This window comes from Phalacrocorax carbo, chromosome 3 (assembly GCF_963921805.1).
Source record: "Phalacrocorax carbo chromosome 3, bPhaCar2.1, whole genome shotgun sequence".
Classification (NCBI taxonomy): domain Eukaryota; kingdom Metazoa; phylum Chordata; class Aves; order Suliformes; family Phalacrocoracidae; genus Phalacrocorax; species Phalacrocorax carbo.
Window position 1 is genome coordinate 85,664,059 of NC_087515.1, and position 22,237 is coordinate 85,686,295.

The following is a 22,237-nucleotide window of genomic DNA, read 5'->3' on the forward strand; positions in this document are numbered from 1 at the left end:
TTCTGGTTTGTTCTTTATTTGTTGAATCACACTGCAGTTTGAGAAATCAGTCTTGAGAGATCGTGCTGTGTTTCCATAGCAATGACTTCAAGCTATAAAACCAACTCTGAAGGCCAGGTCCTGCTCTAAGATGCATAGCGCTCATTTCAATGTATTTAAAAAAAAACAAAAAAACCCCAACAAACCACCTGTTATTTTGTTAGCTCTATGCAGAGCTAGCAACACACCTCTTCAAAGTTTTAACACACATCTATTCTAACTAAATAAAAATGTCTTTTATATATTCTAAGTAAAAATGAGATGCCATTTAAAGACAAAACTTATTTGCTAAAAGTGGTAAATCAGCTCTGAATGCAATAGCAGACATCAACATTACCTAATAAAACAGATTTTGTTTCCTCCAACACGGATTTTTAGTCAGTCGATGTACACTTTTGCTACATTATAATCTATGCTGAAAGCAGCTCTGTTTAATCATTATCAAAATTCTCTATGACAAGTGCAGTAAATTTATACCCATACTTTTAGATATAAGATTGTAGGAAGTGAACTTGAACGCTCTGATTACTTCTGACTATGCACACTGCTTACTTGCTAGGATCAAGAAAAGAGCCGTTCTGGACCACTCCATGAACAGACATGCACAGATCTGGGAACTGCTTGAAACTGTATTATATTTCCTCTATCATACAAGGGCAGTTATATTCCTCATGTAGAAATGAGGGGGGGGAAAAAGTGTGTGCATACATTTGCATATATTTATCCTAAGATCAGGATTTATTTTTAAAAAGTCCCCATTTCTCAGTGTGCTAAGTCAGCTTTGAATAGTAGCAATAATGGAATATACAGAAAAATTTTCATCACTTTCAGTAAGATCATCACTCTGTACGATAACATATGTATCTTCTTGCTCGGCTCCAGCTTAACAGGCTGTACCTTTCTATTTGTAAAATACTGAAAGAATTATGAAAGATGCAAGATATTTTTACTCAAAAGCTACCAGTAAAGTGGGTCAGGGAATTAATTTTTTAAAATTTTATTGTACTAAACTGGATAGACTGGATATAAGGAAGAAATTCTTTACAGCGAGCGTGGTGAAGCACTGCAACGTGTTGCCCAGAGAGGCAGTGGAGGCTCCATCCCGGGAACGTTCAAGGTCAGATTGGACGGGGCTCTGAGCAACCTGATCTAGTTGAAGATGTCCCTGCTCACTGCAGGGGGGTTGGACTAGATGACTTTTGAAGGTCCCTTCCAACCCAAAGTGTTCTACGATTCTGAACTTCTGGATATTCCATTATTTTCACAATATTTTTTTAAATGGGCCTAAACTGAACTTTAAAAAAAGGAAAGCTATAAGTGCTTCTTCTTGTATTACTGTTTCTTCTATCTACATTGCCCAGCTGAAGAAGAGAGACATGAACGCAGTCTTTCTTCCTTATCTTTCACACAAAGAATTTATTGAATACACATTCCATATCCTATATAGAAAGTGGTCAGATTAGATAAACAAAAAGGGCAATGAATACTGTTTCATTGTTATCTCTCTCTTCTTTCTACTAAATTCACATGAAGTGACATGAAATACCGTAGGAGATATTTTATCTACTACAATGCAGAAGTACTTCAGTCTCCTACTGAAGTGTCAATTACAGGTACGTACATACGTTCAAATTTTAAAGTGCACCTTGTGCTGATTACCTTTTGCATTTCCTGAGACAGGAAATTTTCAGGAAATCATTTGCATTGTGGAGCAAAATATTCTACCTAAACTACAGGGAAAAGTGACTTACAATGCAACACACAAAAGGAAATACGAAATTATTGGAAAATACTGAAATTCCTGTGAAAAGGAAATTATTCAACATTTTTAAATACTTTTGATTCACGGACAGAAATACACAGTACTGACTACGTGTGAATTTGCTATAATTGCTTTCTTACCAATGTAGTTAGTTTGCTGGGAATAACAACAAGGCATATTTTTCAAATACCGAGAAGGTAATTTCACATTTCTGTGAAACTTATGTAAAATGGCAACCCTTACCTTCCAGAGCTCTTACACCTGAACAGCACAATAAACTATCAGAATGCAACAAATACTTCTTTGACCCCATTGTAGTATTCAGTTGTAAACCATTTTCCTGTGCGGCTAATTATTTGTGTGTCCATCCCTCTTAAACTTCTGTATAAACTGTAAACTTCAGTTTTACTTTGTCAAAATACAGTCATACCTTGGGACTCAAAGATACCTGCAACACTATGCACTAGTGAACTCGCTTCGTAGCCTAATAAGATGTAGTACAAATAGACCTAAAAACTTCAGGAGTATTGTCGGTTTAAAAACAACATAAGGCTGTTGGTTTCAGTCTAATTATATTCTACATAGATATTGTAATAGAAGAGTAAAAATCAACTTTCTAAATTAATATTATTAAAAAACATTGTCACACACACCATTTAAATCACACTTTGTGGGCATATATTTATTGTTCATGAAAGTATTCATACATAAGCAACTAGGCTTTTTGTAAACATCATAGGTAATTAAAAACATTGCTTGCTTAAAAATAGCAGAATCCAGCCTGTAATTTTAATACAATGATATAGTACTTTAAAAATAATGACTTCAGTTATATGCATATATAATGTATATAAATAGACATACACACACACTTGCTTTTATATATGCATGTGAGCAAATGCACCTCTGCCAGAGCTAGGTAGGGTATTAAAAGAAATGTTTTGGGTTGGTTTTTATTCATGTTCAATACATAGCAAAGATACACTTACCCATTGACAACACAATCATACTTATACAATATCAAATTCATATCAGGCTTTTCTGCAGTGCCAATAATCTTGTAGCTTCTCTTTACTGAATGTTACAACAATGAAGTCTCAGAAATACAATCACCTTAGAAGTTTATGTAATATTTACCATGCTGGTCAAAAGTAAAAGACAAAAAGGAATGAGATATTGACACTATCTTAAGCAAGTAGAAAGATGAGGACCAATACTTGTAAAATACCTTAACACTGGGAGAGAGATTTTCAGCTTACATTAAGTGGTAAATAATTTGTCTGTAAATACTTTATTTCCTCTTTTCAGGTACACAAGATTCACAAAAAAAGTGCCCTAAATTACAGTACATCCTTGTCCATGTGCCCAGAGGTACGTTCTCCTTCTAGCAACACAGTACCGAAAACACTCGAGATGTTTTCAAGAGAACTCAAGAACTGTGTGTAAAATGTGTTAATTCAAACTATGCAGTTTATACGTATCGAGTTGCACAATAAAAATGAGTTCACTACAGACCCTTCTGCTTCAACCACCTCTTAAGAGACAAATCATTGGCACCTCAAAAGAAAGGCACTAGACAAACACTATGAACATCAGTACAGAAACTACATTCACAACAATCTACAGCTTGCCACTGAAGCAGTAACAGCGTATGCACATGTTCTTCCCCTCAAAATTCAGTACTAGTTTACATATCTGAGAAACATGCACTATACAAGATTTAATATAAATTCCTATTTCAGAGAAGATGCATTAAACTTCAGTTCTGAGACAGCTCACAGAACTAAAACAATGTACTTGACCACAACTGACAGGAGCAGAGATGAACTTATAGATTTTCTTTAAAAAAGCAGCTCTCTTTTACCACAAAGACTTGCTACTGGCCTCAGAAACCGTTTCCCCTCTGGGGATAGTCAGTAGTATGTGATCAGTAACTTCAGGTATTCCTATATTTGCAGAGGCATAGCATGGCATGATAGCTATTAAAACTTCCCATAATGTTTCTTGCCTAATCCATATAAATGTAGTATATTACTCTAAGTACTGTAACAAGATGAGTCAAATGCAATTAATCAGTGTAAGAAAATTAAAACTAATCACTACAATGTTTTTTTTTTTTTTCAATTAGTCAAGAAATAACAGGGACGTGAAGCCAAAGTGAAATAGAATCTGGATATTCCTTAAGTTCCATTTCAGATCTAAAACGAATAATACATAATTCTTCCCCCTTCCCAATTTTGGTTGCACATTGGAGGCTTTTTAAATTGTTTTTTACTGTAACTGTAAAGCTTGGAGCAATCACCTTCTAAATACATTCACCCTCCCCCTCCCTCACCCCAATAGCTGTGCACTTGTAACAATCTTATTCTTTTGTATTTGTACAAATCCTCTCCCACAGACCTATTTTTACTCAAATTTCCAAAAACTATCATGACTGCAGCAGCAGTCTATCAGCAAAACTCTCCATCCCCTATAACAAGAAGTAGCACTAACATTTGCTGTAAGTACAGAGAAAGTATTGGGCAGAGAGGCGGGTAGCTCTAGTAGCCGCTATTCCATCAGCTCTTCTTAGAATCACTACATTAAATACTAAATTCTGAAATATTTTATCAGGCTGTATACTTATGTTCTAAAACACATCAAGCACAAAAATACATTAAATGCTCAGGGGTGATGAATTCTAGGCACTTAATTTTCATTCTTTTCTACAGAAATTCTGTAAATTCTTCTAAAGATCCCATTAGACACCAGTGTGTCACGGCCCATATCACTTCATGGCAAGGACTAAATGATACCTTTACAACAATTCAGAAGTCTTTCATAGTAATGAAGATCCATTACACTGTTACCGTAAATTATATTTTAACCAAGATAGATCACCTCAGTTGTACGATACTGTACAACAAATTTCGAATGTTTCTATAAACAGCAACAAAAGGAGCAACTTTTATAGTCACGGAGAAAATAAACTGCCACCGGGAGAAAATAAGGAGCTGAAAGCTGAGTGCAAGATTCTCAAAACTACTAAAGTGCTCAGACAACCATAGTAAGGAAAGACCAGTGGATGACATAAGTTAAAGCAAAGGGAAAACAAAGAGACTTGTCCTTTCAAAGATTTGATTTCAGAAGATTTTTAAGATTGTTAATATATGGGCTCATTTGGGCTGTAAAAGCATAAACATACAACATATTATAAAAACAAATTATGTATCGCTATTTCAGGGATTTATAATGTATGAATCAGTTTCCTTAATAAAGGGAGTGAGTGGTTTAACTTGGAAGTGGTAAAAATCTAGCAAGTGCTTCATGTGTCTCAGACACTATTTTGTGACTGTGGTCATACCTATATCTACTTGCAGTTTATACAACTGAACATAAGTAAAACAAGATAAGCATTAGTAAGCATTTCTTTCAGAAACACTTTGGACTTTGCAGAAATGCGGTAGGAAAATGCAAAAAAAATTACAAAGAGACTCCAATAACTCTAGAGGTACACTTCAACGTGCCAGGTTATATATCTGTCACCCAGTTTCTGAATTTTTTTCAAGCAGCTGAGGGCATTATATGACACCTCATCTCTTAACAACTGCAGAGAAATGACAAGAGAAGCAAACTGTAAATAAGTGAAAGATACATAAACACACATTTAGATCAGAAAGACTCTAGAAAATATCAGTAGTAACTGGCTTATGTTTATTTGGAATGACAAAGGTTTCTAGAAAAAACATACTCGTTTGGTTTGTTTTCTTTTTAACCAGAAGTCCTTGCACTCCCCTTACAACTTCATGGACAGATTACTGTAAGAACCAAGTAAACAGCGTAATTTCCACAGGTCCTGCTGAAATCAATGGAATTCTAGTGGTCACAACAGTTCCAGAATATGAACTAAAACACAGGATCAGCACCTTTATATAAATAAGACACACCCCACCCCACCCCCCCCCAAAAAAAAAAAAAAAAAAACAACAAAAAAACCCCCAGAAGAACCTTAAAAAAAAGCCACTTTGATACAGATTAAACACTTACTGCAAATAAATAAAATGCTGCAATTTCTACTATCCCAACATTCAGGATTTTTTTATGAAGTTGTCTGAAAATGCCAGAAAAAGAGATGGCTGAGGAGACACGTCAATGTGACTTGATCCTTTCAAGTTTCATTCAGAAAAATAGTTAATAATCACAACATTTGAAAGGTGAGGTTCTTGGTTCTGAAAGCACTCATTTCCAGCCATGCCACAGTATTAAAGGTAGTGTTTGTAGGCAGCTTATTGAATGATAACAAGATTTTAGTATCTACTGTTCTGAATCCTGGAACAACTAGATGAACTATACGAAAACCAGAAATCTCAGATTTCAAATTAAACTAATGGGTAGTTCCTGTCATTGCTACCAAACTGAACTGGCTCCTAAATCAGAAACAAAAAAGCATTTCCTAAAATTTTATTTATTGTAGGACTAGTAAAATATTAGCTTTAGAATCTTTAAATATTTTAAAACACACACAGTAGATCTGTTTCTGCAGTCAATTAGCAGGTAACATATAACATGGAGGTTTTAGTATACCTTTTTGCGTGTTTAGGGGCTTTTCCTCCTCAGAAAAATCTTTTCCACTCTCAGTTTCTAACAGGGTTTTTTTTTTTGTAGATTCAAAGTAACATAAAAAAACTACGTTACTGGTCAGTATTCAGTAATCTGCAAAGGTCTGCACCCTGTACTGAACAGAACAAACAGAAGTAAACTAGAAATCTTTCAGCAGTTCTTTGGAACTCAATCTTTCAAATACTTTTGTTTTTCTTAAAAACCATTAGTGTTGCATCACACATACCTCTCCAGTGTTTTCACCACAAGCTAGCCATGTGTCAAGAACTCCTTGTGTGCGAAGCATTAAAACCACTAGATGTAGATTATTCCACACGCTACAGACATGCATCCTGCAAGAAGCTATCAGGATAAAATTTAGATTACAACATCACTTTGATTAGGAACACAATACAGGAATAAAGGAAGTAAGTATAACTATGCCAAATTTTTCTTCTACTTTGGTCATGTAGAGTTGTCCCATGCAGATGTTCTGGAAGCTCAGGATGCAAGTTACAAAGTTGAAAGGAAAAAAAAACACAAACCAAAACACAGCATTTTCCCTGAATATTCTTGAACTACGATATCCAGTAAGACAGAAATGACAATATTCTCATCATCTTTTTACTCTTCAAAATTCAAATTCAGTAGTAGTGCATATACATTCAAGAGATACAATAATTTGAACATATCTACAATAAAGACATTTAATAAAAGATTTTTCAGCTCTCAATTTCTTTCTCAATGCAGTCAGTGCGTTAGGAAATAACTGCAGCAGCAACAGCTCACATAAGCCACTGTTCTTGTTCTTTTCTGTACTTCTCAGACCACTTCTGAGTAAGCTCTAGGTAAATGTTTGGTTTATGGGGCTTATAATCAAGGTAAACCACCTGTCCAGTCCGTTTGGGAACAGCTTTTTCAATTTGAGTTCCCTCATGCCATTCATTAAAAGATGTAATAGAAATAATTTCTGGTCGCACCAAAAGGGCTGCACTGAAGGCAGTCTCATAGTACTTCCCATTGACGCGATTACGGGTGTTGTGGTTGTTCCATGGTCGGATACTGGTATCGATATACCCTGGTCCCACACTTGGAATAAACATTAAGTTGTTACTATCACAAAAGGCTTTTAAACTTGCCCAATTATGATGAGATGAGCCATAGGAGAAGCCATTGGTGGCAAAGTACGTGTACATTCCATCAAAGCCACTTCTGTGGATGTCATGCTTATGTCTTTCTTCTACAAGAAGTGCAATGAATAATGCATCGTATGGAGTATTTCGAATAGACTGCGATCCAGAAACAGTTAACAGATTTGCCCATATTTCAGGAATTGTTACGTAAGAGTCATAAACGTAAAACATGGGAAGGAATCTGCCTGTGCTGGTCTTATGCCTGTAAAAGGCTGGATGGCTTCCATATCTATAAAGCAAACAAGTATCGTTAAGACAAAATTTGCCATTTGGAAATACTGTTTTACAACCTGATCTGAAGACTTTTCCTAAAAAATAATTAAAAAAGACAGTGCATGTGCTTCAAGATATAGCAATTCATATTCATTTTCAGTCCCATGTTTACTGAAGTATTAAATAATCAATCTGCAAAGAACCTTTAAATTACTACAAATTAATAACTTAGTGTCAAACTGCACTTTAGGTATTAGTTTTCCCTGAATGGTGATTCTCTAATTTCATATGAAATAAGACAGTCTAAGGAGCATTGATAAATAAAATAACTAGCAGCTGTACAGAATTTGTCAAGCTCAACTGAAATCATTAGACATCAACACATTAAAGCTCTAGCTGCTAGTTTGTCACTACATAAAATACACGTTTAATATATATCATGTAGCTAATACTTTAACTGCTTTAATCTGAAGTATCATGACTAGTGATACTAATGAACATTGAAAGCCATTTACATTTGAGTATCTATGTAAAATTCACACTACAGTATTTAAAAGACAGACTGAGTTTTGTATAACTGAAATATGAAATATGAACAAAGTGTTTTACAGGTTTCTTCAGTCTCAGTACACATTTTTATATATTCTTCCAAGCTTTAAATAATATACAGAAGTCCCTAAACCAGCATGTTACAAACTGCAAAGGAAACTATTCTGAAAGCACTCACTTGTCAATGATGTATTTGACATTGTGGTACATACTGCGATCATCTCTATCTTTGTAAGGTTCAATATGAAAAGTGACCTGAAAGATGAAAATGTAGTTAAGAGCAACACAAACATAAAATTATATTGAATACATGGGAACAGCATATTATACAAAGCAAGTACCAGCCACATCAAATATAGTTTTTTACATTTTCGTTAGTCTATTTTGAGAATAATCCAACCCTAACTCAACTCCTGCGCTGCTAAGATTAGAAGCTTCAGATCCAAGGAAGTTTGGTAACAGAGTAATTATTTAGGGTTTTACACTAAACAAACCACTGTTTTTGTTTTCCCTAGGCTACAGTGAGTAGTAAGCATGCTTTTGAAAACTTAAAACACTACAGCAGAAATTAAAAACTGAAGTAAAGTATTGTCTATTCAAATGTCAAAGAACTGACTGACCAATGAAATATTTTTGTATTTAATTTCTAAACAAAGTATTAAATTTGCTATAGGTAATTGCCCAAGGAGACTTTTCAGTGTCAGAAGAGATTTTAAGATATGGGATATGAAAATTTAATCTAAAATTTTATACGTTTATCAACAGCAATAAACTCTTGGAACTAAATCTAATGTAATGCACTGCTACTGTTCTGAATTTCTGAATTGGAGCTTGTGGAACAATATAACCTATACATGTGAAGTAATTTCAATAGAAAAATTCCATTGTTTTCAAATATACAATTAAATGGAAGAGTATAGTACATTAATCAAAGCAACTAGTTTTTCAGAAGCAATTTTAGAGCACAGTGCATTCAAAAAAGCCTTCAACAACTCTGCAACAGTAGCAAATTTCCATTGTAGAGCCAATATCTATCTGTTAGGTACAAACTATAGAAAAATACAGTGTCAGACTAAATCACTAGGACTGACAGGACAGGTTGAAGAGCACTATAATTTCATATTTCGTTTCCAACTATCAAAACCAGGCAAATCAAAAGAACATGTCTTTTAGCAGACTTGTATTTAACAGACATAATAGGATTGCATTTTGTATGTTGGTTTTGGTCTACTGACATTCCTAACACTTAACTGTAATAACTTACCAGTGCAAGAATGTTGAAAAACATTACAGTGAAGGCAGCATTCCCTGACAGTATCTATACTAAGTATCTGTATTTCAGTAATTATTCCAAGCAATAACAGCAGTTCCATCCATATTCCCATTATTACCATATTATTACATTCATTTTCCTTGGTAGCTTATTTTGTTTTGCCTTGGCTCCTTTGAGAAACTTGAACGTTAAAAAGTTCTTTTAGGTAGGAGTGAGCTCCATCAGATTATCTGAAATTATGTTTTTAATAATTTACTAACATATATATGCAACTTATGTCACATAATGCAATTTACACAGCTTTTTTAACAGTTTCAGAATGACTTCTGTATCTGATTTAACCTTCCTGCCTTCCTCCCGCTTGTCAAAGAATCTACAGTTGCTACTAGTGACAGGAAATTTCTCTGAGAATCTGCAACTTGCATGACCAACTAAAACCAGAGCAGATGCACAGGCTGTATTTTTAGTCCCCAGTACAGACAACACCCTCCTGAGATGAAACATACACAGTTACTTAGAGAATTTAAAAAAACAAATTTATTACTCAGCAAGACTAAAAGGCAATGCGTGCTTTCTTTATCCCAAGGGAAAATACAAGTTTTATTCTGAAAATAAACAAAATCAAACCACAATTTCAGACTCTACTGATCAATCCACACAATCATTAATTGGTTTGATATTTCATCTATTTCAAGAACCTGGTAATTTAGCCTTTCTACCCTGTAATGGCCCGGAGTAACCTGAAGTCAGAACAGCACCCCTCTGGCCTTACTGTCCAAGGCAAGTACTCCTGATACCTTCTGGAATACATTCATTCAAACTAGAACTTCTAAATCGCTCTTTATTACTCATAGATGCTTGCTCCTGACCTCCATGGTCAGGCACCAGCAAGTTATGCAGTAATGCAGAAAATTAGTTTAGTCTTTCTTCTTTCTCAAAGTTCCTTAGTTTATAGATCATTGTATTCCATAATATTATGAAATACATCATACTTCCCTCAACTCCCAAGACTCATTTGAAAACAACATACTGTCTAATGTTAAAAACTGTTTCCTAAAAAGAAAAAAAAAAATCTACAATACCATACCTTAGATTCTGTAAGCTTTAGATCTGAACCAAAAAGAAAAAAGGCAGATTATGATATTTATTCTAGTTATAAGGCAATATTGTGTGGGTCTTATCACAATTCAGTGTAATTCAAAGGACACTTCTACCAGCTTCTATGACCCAAAAGAAGTACAGTGTAATAGGAGACAGAAACAGAAGTCACCATTATACGACAAGCCTCCCTGTTCTACACCATGAGCCACATGTAGGAAACTCTTTGCAAAGTTTACTTTCCTAAGTAGTCCTATTTTATGAATCTTAAAAATACTTTACCTTTAGGTTATATTTATGTGCATAATCCAAAATAACAGGCACCAAACCATCAGTTGGTTCTCCATTTTCATCAGCCATACCAGGTGGGTACCATGAAAGCACTATTACACCTGAAAATACAAAACTTGAGTGTTAAAATCATGTTGTTTAACATATACTTGTACATTCTAACATTGCCATGAGTTATAATTATTGTTTGATGGGATTTTCAAATTACTTTTTAACCAATTTTGAAATCTCAGTATTCTCAGAGCAGATTTTAACTTCTCTTTCTTCAAAAGACAAAAAAAAAACCCAAATAGTGGTAAGATGAGCTGCCAAGGGAACAGATCTGTGTTCAGTACCCCAAGCCTCACACTTAAAGCCATCCCCTCCCATTCTTCAGCACAGCGTCCTAACCTCCAGGTTGTACCAAGAGAAGAATGCTCCCCACTAAGGCATTATAGCTATACCACAGTACAGCTAGAGAATATCAAGATACATAGGGTTAGAGAACACTCAAGAGGTAAGTGCTATGCATGTGATGAAAGAGATTCTTATTTCATTTTATAAAACTTCATTCCCTGACATATTTCTGCATTGTACCTCTGGCTCTACTACAAAATAATTCATACTAGAAGCAATGACTGTAATCCCACAATCTTCCTTCTTGCTAAAAGCAGTTACTTTGGTGTAATCTACCCTTCCAACCATGTGAAATTAGTTTTAAAATTTATTACCTAAAAAAAAATGCTTGAGTGGCTCTCAGTAATTTAAGGATGTTACTATTCCTGTCAAAAAAGACATCAAATACAATATCCCTATACTGTAAATTATGAAAAAGAAAGCATGAATTAGAGTAAATACACAATCATCATCTAACATCAAAACCAGAAATTTGTGCTCTCTATACATAGAAGATAGTTCAACTACCCTCAGCATATTCTCCCCACATTTTATCAAAAAGAGAATCACAAATAATGGACTAACTATGACAAGAGAGAGTCTACTAAGGACAAGAAAAATGCAGCATTTTACTATGTTTTACCACCCTATCTTTTATTTCACACAAAAGAAAAGGACAAAATTAAAATGAGTAAGACGTAAAGGACAAGTAGAACAGCAGCAACAAACTCAGGTTATGCTCAAGGTATCTTGGAATACATCTGTCAAGACCTTCTTTTATACCTTTAAGAAACAGGGAAAATGTCAGGAGACAGAATTGTTCATCAAGGAACCTAAATTCATGTTTGCATTGGTCTTTCCCTGAGAAACTCTACTTAATATTTTCTTTCCCGTGGTTAAAAACTGAAGTCATGTACCGCTTCTTGAGTCTGAAAAAGGATGGATTCAATGCCAGAAACAATAGCATAAACATGTGTAAAACCAGGGTACAGTAATTCAAGACAAATGAAGGACTTCAAACTGGACTATCACAAAAATAGGCTGGTGCAAAAAGAAAAAAATTCACCAAGCAATCTGAGGAATAAAATCTATTGTATTAATCTGTTAACAGTCAGGCAACTAATAAATAAGGAAAGAAGTGTAAAATATAAGAATACAAGGTAGCACTGCATGAGATTCCTGCTGCTCCAATCTCTTATATGCATTTGATCATTACAAAATATTGGCTGAAAGAACCACTTACATTTTTCTCCTATGTTAAGATTCTTGATAAAGCCTCAAAAAAGGCTAGAAGAAAAATTATTGACAGAATAGAAAATACAGTCACGGATTAGGCATTGGCTAAGAGACAAAAGAACAAAGTGTAAACAGTCAACCTCACAGTACACAAAAAAATGGACCAAGTATAATTCTTATTTAAAAAAGATGCAATAATTGAAGTAATGACCTGAGGGAAAAAAGTTTATTAACTATGTTGGTCAAATCTAGATGGAAGAGAACAAATTCAAGTGCACTTTTGACAAATCAGTCATATGTTACAAGTATGTCACAGAAAGCATGAACTACTCATTCACATTGCTGAGTTTTAAATGGAAAACTAACTTAAGCTACTAAAAACCCCTTATACTACAAAGCATTTTTTGTAGTATTTGGCACCTCTTCCACCAGCAGTTCAGCTTTATTAGACATTTGTGCTAAGAGGATGAGAAACATCAGACTCTTATAAAGCTACAAGTGCCGTCTCTGCTTTCATCACACATTATTTTGCTTTAGATAAGACTGAAAAAGTGCTTACTGGCAACTAACACCTGAGATTTCTCTGCAACAGTCTTCCCACTGTGGCTGGTGCTCCTGTTAATGGAGTTATTGTATCACTGAAAAGGGCAATAAATTTCCTACATTTGTATTAACCCTTGTATGAAATACAGGTTAGGTTAAAAACCAGGAGAAAACAATAGAAGTAAACAGAAGCAAACATACAAGTAAACACTAATAATAGGAATGTAACATTTACATCAAACCTTAATGATTATGTGAATGAACATGACTCTGTTCGAGGTGATTACCACTCTGAATAATGCCATGAGCTCTGGTCATGTTGCTCCAACTACATTTACAGAAGCTGTTCAGAGTTTAGTATTAGCCTGTATGCTTATTTTAAAGAAGGTGAATATAAAAAGGACCATAAAGCCTGACAACAAAGAATGACACCAAAAATATATTGAACATTCTCATTATATAGTCCATCTTATTTAGAAAAAGGGAACAAGAATTTCTATTGGAAAAAAGGTACTTTTGGACAAATATATATAATTAGCTATATATAAAATATAGCTATATAATATATATAAAATATATGTAACTAGCTATTAACTATAATTAGCTACATTGAAACTATTGTTCCTGAGTTCAAGAAGGTTTGGACTAGATGTTTCCATAGGTAATGAGAACACCTATAGGTACACGGCGTAAAATATAAATTGTATAAAAGCTATAATCCTACGTGCCCTTTGACATATGAATTAAGTTATTGTTATTACACACAAAGAGTTCAGAAGAAACCCACTCCTATTTGAATAGATTGCTCCAAAACCACGTTAACATGTTTTTCTGAAACCTGTTCTTAAAACAGAAATATTCATCTCCAAAAATAAAATATACAGACAATATATTCTTGCAACAGTTTCTGTATTTTTACATGTGTTATCAGTGCTTAACAGTAAGTAATGAAACGTGCACCTACAGGATTACACATATAGATCTTATGTTTCTGTGCTGTTACACTCATCAGACACATCTCTGAAGATATAGGTTTCAGTTGGGGGTTAAAACTCAGAAATACAATGACATTTACTAGTTTCAGACATTTCCAGAATTACACAGGAAAATGGAAGAATGGGTCAGTTGTGTTCATTCACATATTTAAGGCTGGATAAACAAACAAAATGCTGAAACGTTAACACTCATTACCAGTTGAAGCTGAACGCATTTGTTTCATGTGGGCTTCTATGACAGAAGGGTCTTTAGAACTGTAAGATCCAAGTTCAGGATAAAAGTTGGCCCCAATGTCCTCAGGAGGATTATGCCTTCCCTTCGGATAATTGTTTGCAATTTTGGGATCCCAATGTGGCAACAACGGATGGTTCCAGTGAATGTATTTACCATCAAACTGTGGATTCCCAAACCAACTATAGTAGAATATGTGGAAGTTATAATTAGGAGAAGACAGCTCTTCTTCCAGCTTGTTTACAGGCGGCATAGATGGTTTCATGGTATTGACTGCAATACTATGCAAATTAGTGACATGCGTTACAGTATCTCCTTGAACCCTATTTAGTGAATTCTGTTTATTGTCTATGAGCACTGTCCGTTGTTGAAGCTCAGGCAACAAACCAAGTCCAAATGGATCCCCAAAGCCAGCTCTGTCAGGTCTCAGAGTCTTCAAAGCCATCATTATGGAGCAAATAAACAAAATAAAAAGCAACAAAATGATGCATGTTCTTCTGCGAAATCTTGCCATGATGTCATAGTTCAGAATCCAAACAGAAGGATTTTGGCCGCAACTGATCAAAAGACAAATATTTTAAAGTCAGATTTCTTATTACGTAATTCAACAGTATGAAATGCTTCATAATGTTTCTACATAATAGAAATAATACGGAGACAAATGTAATGCATACAGTGACTGCATAACTAACAGCCCTTTGCCTTGGGGGCATGGACAGGAATGGGGGAATGACGGACAAAAACCATTTGTGCATTTGAGAATGTGTGTAAGTTTCTGAGGTTCTACCACCAAGGACTCACATATTTTAGAAAAAGTCTTACTTTTGAACTTCATTGTTTTCCTAACCCAAAAAAATCCCATGAAATGGAAATTATAGTTACATTATTTCAGAATTATCATGTTTTGACAAGTCTGATAGAAATAATACAGAAAAAAAAGTAGGAAAAAAGCAGAAGCCGTGAAAGAAGAATAACACGGAAGAACAAAAGCAAAGGACAAATTGGGACACGACAGAAGTACAGCTTCTGTTCAGAATACAGGTTTCGTTTACTAACTTATCTACTGGCTTCGGACCAACCACTTCATGTTTAGTTAACTAATACATTGCCTAAATACTTTGGCAAAATAAAATTGAAACGATGCTCTGCAACATTACAGATCTAAAATTCTGATTTGTTTTCTGAATTACCTAAACAAAAAACAGTACAGCATTAAGGATGTACCTCAACCTGAAAGCCTGCAAGTTAGCTGCTGGCAGCCTGTTAGTACATCATCACAGCTGTGTGACACTTCATGTAGAATTCCAGGACTAAGTTCAAAACAAGACCAACAGTACACAGCCAGATTTGAGCCCTGAAAGTAGGGGGAAGAAAACTGATATAATGGAATGCCTGATTACTTTATTTATAACTTTAATTCCTGTTCAACATTAAACACAGGAGAGCCAGAGAAAAGGATTAACAAAATTTAGGTTACCACATAATTATTTGGAACAAGATTATGCATAAAACTGACAACACTGAACTGGAAAATCTTAGAATAAATTTCTGATTCAACAGCCATTAGATACAGCATAGCGGTGATTTTGTATTTCTGTCACTGATCTCCACGTTTTATAATTTTAATTTACTGATATACACACAGGGCGTTTTAAAATACTTACAAATTACCTCACCTTAGTTTCCTATCAATGTTCCTTACTACTGTTAAAGTCCATTAACATATAGCTCAGTTGTCACAAGGCTCTATTTGTTACTGCGGTGATAATTTTAGATGAGGAATTTTAGAATATGCTTTTTAACAATACAGCCTGAATTGGATTAGCAGTATGACACTGCCAGAAAGGCAAGCTCTGCTTCCATCTCCAACCTTAATCTGTTCATCCTGCTGTCTACTTTTAGTTACCTCTGGGGTTCATCTTACTGCTTTTCACAGTAAGGTCGCTCATATGCTTCAACAGCAAAACCCAGTTAACATCTCAAAAAATAAACAACAAAAAAACCCCTATGCACTTTTACCTCGTTAGACAGCTAGCTCAGCTGAATGAGGATCAACCACAGAACTAATGCCAACAAATGAATTAATGGCACAGATGGGGGAAGGGAAGAGAATGAAAATGATGCTGCTCATTTGGCCCAACTGAACTGTGAAACCATACCTTTGGCTACAGTCAGGGAGAACTATTTTATAGCATATATGCTTACAGTACTTTTCATTAACAGATTTCACATCACACTACACCAAATTACAAGGTTCTTTTTCTATAGTTCACAATCCATCCCAGGATCTTAGAATTTTGTCAGAGAGAATATTTGGAGTCCAAAATATTTTTCTTCTAATAAGAATCATAGAAATTAACTTTAAATACATTCAAACTACCTCTACTATTTTTCCTGTCCTTTTCAGTCTTCTTTCTAGTCTATCACGGTACCCCTCCCTGGGAATTTAACTCAATTTTCAGATTAGACAAACTGAAGTTTTCAAAAGGGTCAGGATTTTATTTTTTTAAAAGGAAACAATATTATTCACCTGGCTAATGCATCACTGTATTCAGTTTTCTTTAATTTAACCCATATGCTGTTGATCTTCATCAAACAACATACACGACTGCCAGTGATAAAGTACTTATGCAATTATTTTCTCTCATCTCTTCTGTAAAACGAATTCATGGCTGTAGTGTCTATAATTACAATCTTCATAAAGTCTTTCATTTGGGCTTTTCTATTCCATATTGAAGACACTATTCCTTTTAATTCTTTGCTTGACATACCTGCTACTAAATTCCTCCTCTAATGCATCACGATTTTACTATCATAAAGTGCTTTTCCTGAAGCATCAGGAATTGATCTTACTTAGTACTCCACGTTCTTATTTCAACAAGTATTTTTTCAATGGGATATTTATTGTGAAAGTATATTAAAAAACAAGCAGCATACTTACTTGGCATCAGGACAGACCCTGGTCTACCATACCGTATTACGAACCTCTAGTATGCTGATATGGAGGCTCAGAATCAAACTGCAAAATTTCCAGAACAAGTGATACCTACGGTAAAGGCTTGTGTTTTGGGAAGACATCAGTCTCAGTGATGATGACATAATTCAGCCTTGTCATAGCTAGCTATACTGTAAAAAGCTGCATTGAAGAGCTACAGGTTGGCAATGCTTGCATTATGTCATTCAGTCTTGTTCAGAGCTACTCTTCAGAGGCAGTGACAGATAAATTTTGTTCATCAACACTAGTGCGCAATAGCGGAATGGTAATATTGGGGAAAGAGACTGAGCACACATGCTATGTGAAACAAGTATCTGAAGTTACGTCTATCCTTGGAACTGGAAAAATCTTAGAATACATTTCTGGTTCAACACCCATTAGAGCTAGCAGAGCTGTGATTTTGTACTTCTGTCATGGGCATCCAAATTTTAAAATCTGACTTCAATTTAATGAGGTACATAGGTCATTTCTAAATACTTATGAAGTATCTTGCCTTGGACTGTTGGGTGCGTTTGGATCTAATAGCAATTTTCCCTTTCTTAGTAGGAAAAACTCAGCCTGAATAACTTCAGCTTTATGCAGATTAAGCTCTCACATGCAGTTACTGTGACTCATACGATGACTTGTTAACTAGCAGCTTTTCGATTCTAACCGCAAGCTTGTTGAGCCATATTAGTGTACCAGCCACAAATGTAAGTAGTTCAAGCTCTTTCTCTTGCCTAGTGAATTCATTTTGAAAGAACAAAAAAATCCATCTGTGACAGCTCTGAAGGAAGAATGAGTTAGTGTAGATCACCAGTCTCTGCCTGTGGGCAAAGAAAAGATCCAATACATTTCAGTGCTTCTGTACCAAAATAGTTAGACATCTTCAGCTATTTGTGGATCAGGGACTTTTTGCACAAAAGGTCATTTCTTTGTACAATATGAAAAAACACCTTCTGTTTAGAAACACATCTACTAGTTTGACACCCCTGGTTCTGAAATTAGAAGGGAGAGTAAGCAAGCATTTGTTTACATTCAATTATTACTGTTTACATTTTTTATTTCACTAATAATTTAATTGCTTCTATCAGGTTCTCCAAGTTTTCCTTTAGAAAAATTTCTAGTCTGTCTGCTTTGTATATTGTATCCCTACCACTGGATACATTTAAACATTTTTGAAGTGTTTCTTTCTGGTACTGTTTCAGCTCCACTACACACTTCCTTTCTGAGATTAAGGGAACAAATTGGAATAGAGTGTGACTTTCAACATACTTTCCCTCCCCGCCTTTTTTAAAATATTTTTCTCCCTACCCTTTTTCAAAAACTTCTGCTATCAATTCAATTCACAGCTAATGCATGTAACCTAAGTACAGAATTATTACCATCCCTAAATCTAGTCCCTGAGTGGTAAAAATGAGCACAGAGGTCATTACTGTGAAATTAAAATTGTCTTCTTTATGCTGTGTGTTACACTACATATTTTTAAAATAAACTTAATTTTTTTTTAAAAAAATTTTTAATCACCCAGTCACTTTACTAGAAAGTCCTTTGGCAAATTTTCCACTGAACGGTGCCTGAAGAAGTCAGGATCTTCAATTAACTCTGTCAATGAACTCTCTACCACCACACGCACTTCTCCAAATCAAGAATTGTTACTTTCAGGTCCAGACCGAAAGCACAGAAGTTAACTGATGCCTTTTGGTTTCTCCTTTTATGATCACAGATACTACACTTTCCTTCATGAGACATCAGAAAAATATTAAGCTCTACCATGAAAGGGTAGAACCTTTATTTCCTTAACATTTAGTTCCTGTGTCCAAAAAAATCTTAGGTATTTCACTTTTAATTTGTAAGCTGCTGTACAGACTTAAAGGCCCCAAATAAATATATTTATCCCTCTGTGACCACTTCTGTTCCAAATTAGTTTCTTCTATGGGAGTAAATAGTATGAAACTTATCACAGTAATACAAAATCTCCAGCTGTTCTTCCTAAAACAATGAATACCTCCATAAAAAAAAAAAAAACAAAACCCAAACCCTGCATCTGTGAAAAACACTGAAGTATTTTCTAAACTGTTCTTCAAACTCAACATCAAGCCTGCCTGAAGGATAACCTCTCCCATTCAAGCTCATACTTGACAGTGGTGGGTTTTTTCTTCCTCCCTCACTTCTGCTTTTCATACCCTTAAGCTATACTGCAGGCAAACCTTCTGTTTGCCCTTTCCACTATATGAAGAAAAAAGGGTACAGACGGTCAGATGATAACCAGAGCTTTTTCTCCCCATCACATTTCCCAAAATAAGGATTTTTTTTATTCAGAGAAAAAACAAAAGGGGTGTTTGAATTATTCTAGATCCTTTTGGTTATATGACAACTAAAGGTTCAACCCTATGGGTTGTTTTTTCCAATTTTACTGATTCCAAAAGAGAAATATGCAATGCAAAGAAAATTTGTTCAGATAAAACAGATGTATCTATTTCAGTAAGAGCCAGAAAATACTATATTTTTTTTTTGTTCTGATGTTCCTTAAACATAACAAATGAAAGTGCAATAGAGAAGAGAACTCTCAAAATCTGACTTTCTTGATGCAAGGGTAAGGTCACCCAAAAGTTACTGACGTTGGTAGCCCGTGGCCAGTATCAAAGTCTCTCAGGTAAGTTTTTTAAGCTTAGCTTCTGCTAAGATTTCCCGGCTCAAAGAACCTGAAAATTCTGAAGTGACAGATCGGCTGTATACAGAATCTCCTAGATCTTCAAAGCCCTTCATTCTGGAGCTCCAGTGCAGATGTCCACCTAGAAACATTACTTTGGTTCCCAAGTGATTGACCAGGTGAGATTTAGTAAACCTCCCAGAGGGCTTATAAGAGCCTGTCCAAACGACCACCTTTACATAACACATTCTGGTCTGGGGAACACAAATAACAATAATAAAAAGCAACAGCCTTCTTCTAAAGACTTTTTAAAAAGGCCATTGAAAATCATTAAAGATGGAAGAAGATATTATATATGGCATACAGCTTCTTTGTAGCTGTGCTTACATACTAAATATATGTATTTTTAAGCACTTCCAATAATATAAGATTTCTTTTTGGTCTACCCAGTTTAGAAGGAGGTATTTGAAATATGGCAGTTCTAACACAGATGATCATTCACAAAACAGGGAATGTGATTTTTTTTTTTGCTAACCAGATTTGAATTTAAGAAAGACAGCAGCGGGAACGAAAGCTAATCCTGCTGCATCTTCTTGTTCTAAACGTGATTAAGACAACCTCCAGTGTTACGATTATATCTGACATGTAAGAGCGTCCGATGTCGACAGGGCAGCGTCCTCCCGCTGAAGCGCACACCTAACGCTGAGCAGCTGCGGACGACGAAAAGCGAGCGGCCTTCAGCCCGCTCCCTGCCGGGGCTCCGGCCCAGCAGCCTCCCGGGGCAGTTCGCAGCGCAGGCAGCTGCAGAGCGAGGCTGCCTGACCAGAGTCCGAAGCAAGAAAGGGAAGGGAATGCAGCTCGCCGCCTCGCTCCCCTCCCCGAGCGAGCCGCCGGACTACGAGCGCCCGCGCTTTCCCCTAGCGCTGAGGAGCCGAGCGCCGGCCGCCCACCCGCCAGCAGGGGCCGAGCGGGGCGGCGAGGGGCCTCTGCTGGAGCGGCGCCTTCCCCTTGTCTCCCGGCCCCGAGGAGCGCCCCGGCAGGGCCCGACTCGCAGGAGCCCTGGGCTGCCCCGGCCGCCTCCTCGCCGCCCCTTCCCCAGCCCCCCGGAGCCGGCAGCGGCGCTGGCGGTGCAGCTGAGGCCCGGGCAGGGCCGCCAGAAGAGGCGCTGGTCGGGCCGCTGCCGTTACTCACCCGCCCGAAGCAGGGGCGCTGCCTGTCGGCCGGTGGGGGGTGTCGGTGGGGGAGGCCGGGGCGGCCCGGCGCGGCGGCTGCCGGGCAGGCCGGAGAAGGGCTCCGGGGCGGGATCAACCCGCGCCGCTCCGCTGGGGCTGGGGGGCAGGTGCGCATGCGCTCCCAGCCGCGCATGCGCGTGGGCGGCGGGCGGGCAGGTCGTCCGTGAGCTGCGGTGAGGGGGGAGCGCACCTGTGGGCAGGGCGGCGGCGGCGGCCCCCTCCCCTTAACCCGCGGCTGCGGCCACGCCGGTAGTGGGGCCTCGGCGACCGCTACGGCAGGCTTGCGGCGGGGGAAAGCCGAGGTCGCTGGGCTCCTCCCTGCTGTTACCCTCTTGAGGGCTTTGAAATAGCCTTTTTTTACTCAAAAGGCCTAAACTTGCTTCAGTTCTTTAAAGCTCTGTGCATGATTTTTGCTTGTTTTTCAGCTGTGGAAGAACTTGCTCAACGGTGACGGCTGGATAAAGCCCGTGGCTTCAGTCTGGGGACGGTGCACGATACCGTGTGAAAGAGCTGCACCTCCGCGTGCCTAAGGGTGTGGTTTGCGCTCTAACTTAAGAGTAAGGAGGTGATGCGCTGAGGAAGTCAGCGCCTTGGGGTGACTGCCCATCGCTGTACCACGCCAGTTATACGGGAGTAAATCAGGGAAGAATATCTGGGTCGAAGTGTGATAAATACTCCCTGTTACGCAGTCATTTTGTAATTGCGCACAATTGCATATAATTGCAATAAGGGAAAAATGGTTTCGCTGATGTGTCATCTGCTAACATTTCATCTGTGCTTTACTCTTCCTTTTTTTGCAAAGCAGTGGAAATGATCTATTAGTAGTTGCCACAATGAGGTTAGCAACCAAATCAATGGAAAAAAATACCCATTTTCTACTGTTACATCAGAAGTCTGTCAAGATCAACGCTTGTTGATGAGCACTTCGGATTGACTCCATACAAATTGTTGCACTAGGTAAACAGCACAGTTTTTCCCATAGAGTGAAAGTGTTTCTTCCC

General features: G+C 36.9%; 1 protein-coding gene across 1 annotated transcript; it reads right to left on the reverse strand.

The window, feature by feature from the left end:
* Nucleotides 1–2,456: 2,456 nt before the first annotated feature.
* Nucleotides 2,457–21,339, reverse strand: MANEA (mannosidase endo-alpha). Its single transcript, XM_064447607.1, has 5 exons — nt 21,196–21,339; nt 14,342–14,934; nt 10,988–11,097; nt 8,513–8,589; nt 2,457–7,801 (listed from the first exon to the last, which is right to left on the reverse strand). Exons 2-5 carry the CDS (start codon nt 14,889–14,891, stop codon nt 7,165–7,167), a joined length of 1,374 nt encoding a protein of 457 aa, XP_064303677.1. The 5' UTR covers nt 14,892–14,934; nt 21,196–21,339; the 3' UTR covers nt 2,457–7,164.
* Between the last annotated feature and the right edge of the window lie 898 nt (nt 21,340–22,237).